Raw genomic sequence first — 3,452 nt, forward strand, 5'->3', positions numbered from 1 at the left:
AACTAGTAGCTTAGGGTTTACAAAGATGAGTAAAATGACATAAAGATCCACTTCCGGGCCTACTTGGTGTGTGCTTGGGCTGAGCATTGAAGCTTTCATGTGTAGAGACTCTTCTTGGAGTTAAACGCCAGCTTTTGTGCCAGTTTGGGCGTTTAACTCCCATTCTTGTGCCAGTTCCGGCGTTAAACGCCGGGAAATCTTGAGCTGATTTGGAACGCCGGTTTGGGCCATCAAATCTCGGGAAAAGTATGAACTATTACACATTGATGGAAAGCCCAGGATGTCTACTTTCCAACGCAGTTGAGAGCGCGCCAATTGGGCTTCTTTAGCTCCAGAAAATCCACTTCGAGTGCAGGAAGGTCAGAATCCAACAGCATCTGCAGTCCTTTTAGTTTCTGAATCAGATTTTTGCTCAGATCCCTCAATTTCAGCTAGAAAATACCTGAAATCACAGAAAAACACACAAACTCATAGTAAAGTCCAGAAAAGTGAATTTTAAATAAAAACTAATAAAAATATACTAAAAACTAACTAAAATATACTAAAAACATACTAAAAACAATGCCAAAAAGCGTATAAATTATCCGCTCATCATCAAGCAAGTATTTAAAATAGATAACCATAGGTTGATACAATGGCTGAATTTGTTTACTGAATTGTAGTGAATGGTACTTGTATTTGCAACATGCTAACCATGGAATGCTTATATTAGTGTTTTAATCATGTATTTATATGCTCACTGCATATTTTTTTAGTTATATGCTGATATGCTTCCTGCCTTGTATTTGGTTATTTTTCATGCTTATATTAGTGTTTTAATCATGTAATGGTATGTATATATGCTCACTGCATATTTTTTAGTTATATGCTCGTATGCTTCTTGCCTTTTATTTTAATGTTTTTCATGCTTATGGGAATATATAGTTAATGAATGATGTACTTATGTTCTTCTTGCATCCGAAGAAACGAGTGTGTGTGTATGTAAATATACACGAAAGAAATTTTGTGGCTGGAGTGAAAAAAGAAGCCACTAAAGGGTGAGTAAGGCCCTTAACTATTAGCCAAAATGGAACAAATAATTCCCAATGATTTTCATTGAATGAGAAAAAAAACAAATAAATGGTGAAAATTAATTAAATAATACATGAAATGAAAAAAAAATCTCTTAGCTTGTTTTGTAGCTGTTGATGTGTTTTCGGTGATTGTTTTAGAGATTTTATTGAAATGAGTTTTGATCAGGATCTTTCTCCTTTTGGTTACTCTGTTTGTTTGGGAATTTTAGGCCACGCAGTTGTCGGATGTTACAAATGTTGGAAGTGAAGAGATGGAGCTTGTTGATGAGGTATTGGACTCTAGATTACTTTGTGTACTCATAATGTTCATGTTTGATTTGATAACTAATGGTAATTAATTTTTCGTTCGAATTAATATAAAATACAGTTACTAGATCATGGTTGCCTTCAAGAAGACGAGATACCAAGAGTTGGGATGCGGTTTGCTCAGTTACAGATGGCTCATGACTTTTATGTGACCTATGCAAAGCTGGATTTGCAACTAAGATAAGGACGACAACATTTGATAAGATCACAAAAGCTCCCATTAACCAAGCTATACACTGTAATCGCGATGGGATCTGCGAGTCTCGTGCTAGAGCACCAACGTGGAAGAATACGATTTCAGCTGCTGGGTGCAAGGCAAGGATATATGTAAAGTTTGATAAAGACGTGCAAGACTGGGTTTTGCTCAAGGTTGACTTGACACACTCTCAGCCATGTTCACCGAAAAAGGCAGTGCACTACCATGAGTATAGGCAGCTGACCATGCATGCGAAGTGCGTGATCGAGGATAATGATGAGGCTGGAATTCGACCAAACAAGACATTCCTTGCTTTGTCAAATGAGGCTGGTGGCCCCTCTAACTTGGGATTCTCAGAGAAGGATTTAAGAAATTATATAACAGCAAGGCTCCGAAATAGCAACGTGAATGCGAATGTCAGGGAGATGATGAGCTACTTCAGGAGAATGAAGGACATCAATCTGAACTTCTTTTATGCAGTGGAGTTGGATGATGAGTGTAAATTCAAGAGTGTAGTATGGGTCGATGCAAGGTGTAGGGCATCGTATGAATACTACGGAAACGTTTTGTCAGTTGATAGCACTTACAGAAGGAATAGGTACGTAGTAGTTAAGTTGGTATTTTTTCCTTTTCTTGATAAAACGTTATTCGATCGTGATTGGCATTTCTTACATCTGGCTGGTTTTTCTGGTAGGCATGGATTACCGTTTGTGTCGTTCGTTGGGGTCAACCACCATGGTAGGTCGACCCTCCTCGGTTGTGCTTTGTTGGGGAATAAGGAAATCACAAGTTATTAGTGGGTTTTTAGCCAATGGGTCAAGTGCATGGGAACTGCTCCACAGTGTATCATAACCGATCAATGTCGATCCATGTATCGTGCGATCAAAAATACTTTACCCGACACACGCCACAGGTGGTGCATCTGGCATATTATGAATAAGTTACCTTCCAAGCTTGGGTGTTACCGTCAGTACGGAGCTTTGTATGCTGACCTAAACGACATTGTGTGGAACTCTCGGACCGAGGAGTCATTTGAAGATAACTGGGCTGATTTTATAGATGAGTACAACTTACATAACAACATGTGGCTGTCAGGTTTGTTACTGTACGATTACTTCACACTCTTTTATTGCAATTGTTTGGCATTTGAATGTTTAGTATATGCGTAATTTTTTATGACAATTATATGGATGTTCATTATAGTATACATTTGGATGTTTAATATATCAGTGATTGTGGATGGTCATATCTCAGTTGTAGTAATATGTTTGGTGTAAGCTTTCTATCCTTAATTTGGGATTATTTATTCCCTGTAGATCTGTATGATGACCAACGTATATGGATCCCAATATACTTCAAGGGTGAATTTTGGGCAGCAATGCGGAATACTCAAAGGAGTGAGAGCATGCACGCATTCTACGGTGGATACTTACACAGTAAAACTAGCTTGGTTCAATTTGTTCATGAATATGACAATGTTCTTGGATTTAAGGAGCAGAGGGAACTGGAGGATGATGCTGCAGACTCGAGGGGGGTTATCCCTTGTGCAACCACCTCGCCTATGGAGAAACAATTTCAGCAAGAGTATACCACGAGCATTTTTAGGGATGTTCAAATTGAGTTTGTGAAGAAGGCTAACTGCAGCATTTAATTTTTGCAGTTGATGAACAGGATCCATTGGTCTGTGTGATGGTGGAAGAGGAGAAACTAGTCAACGATACTATTCTATGCGTTCCGTACGATGTTCACTTTGACCATTCCACACAGGAGCTTCGTTATGAGTGCAATCTTTTTGAGAGTTCAAGTGTGTTGTGCTGTCACTGCCTTGAAGTTTTCCATTCATATAAAGTGTACAAAGTACCTTCATGTTATGTTCT

General features: G+C 38.6%; 1 protein-coding gene across 1 annotated transcript in view; it reads left to right on the top strand.

Moving 5' to 3' along the window:
- The window catches only part of LOC107478635 (protein FAR1-RELATED SEQUENCE 5-like), an 11,842-nt gene extending 9,470 nt beyond the window's left edge, over positions 1-2,372 (top strand). The window contains exons 2-4 of the mRNA XM_016098771.1: positions 1,283-1,403; positions 1,543-2,173; positions 2,270-2,372. Of these exons, the coding sequence (XP_015954257.1) occupies positions 1,283-1,403; positions 1,543-2,173; positions 2,270-2,372 (855 nt within the window). The remainder of the gene's footprint in view (positions 1-1,282; positions 1,404-1,542; positions 2,174-2,269) is intronic.
- Positions 2,373-3,452: the final 1,080 nt, after the last annotated feature.

The sequence above is a fragment of the Arachis duranensis genome, chromosome 3, assembly GCF_000817695.3.
Source record: "Arachis duranensis cultivar V14167 chromosome 3, aradu.V14167.gnm2.J7QH, whole genome shotgun sequence".
NCBI classification, from domain to species: Eukaryota; Viridiplantae; Streptophyta; class Magnoliopsida; order Fabales; family Fabaceae; genus Arachis; species Arachis duranensis.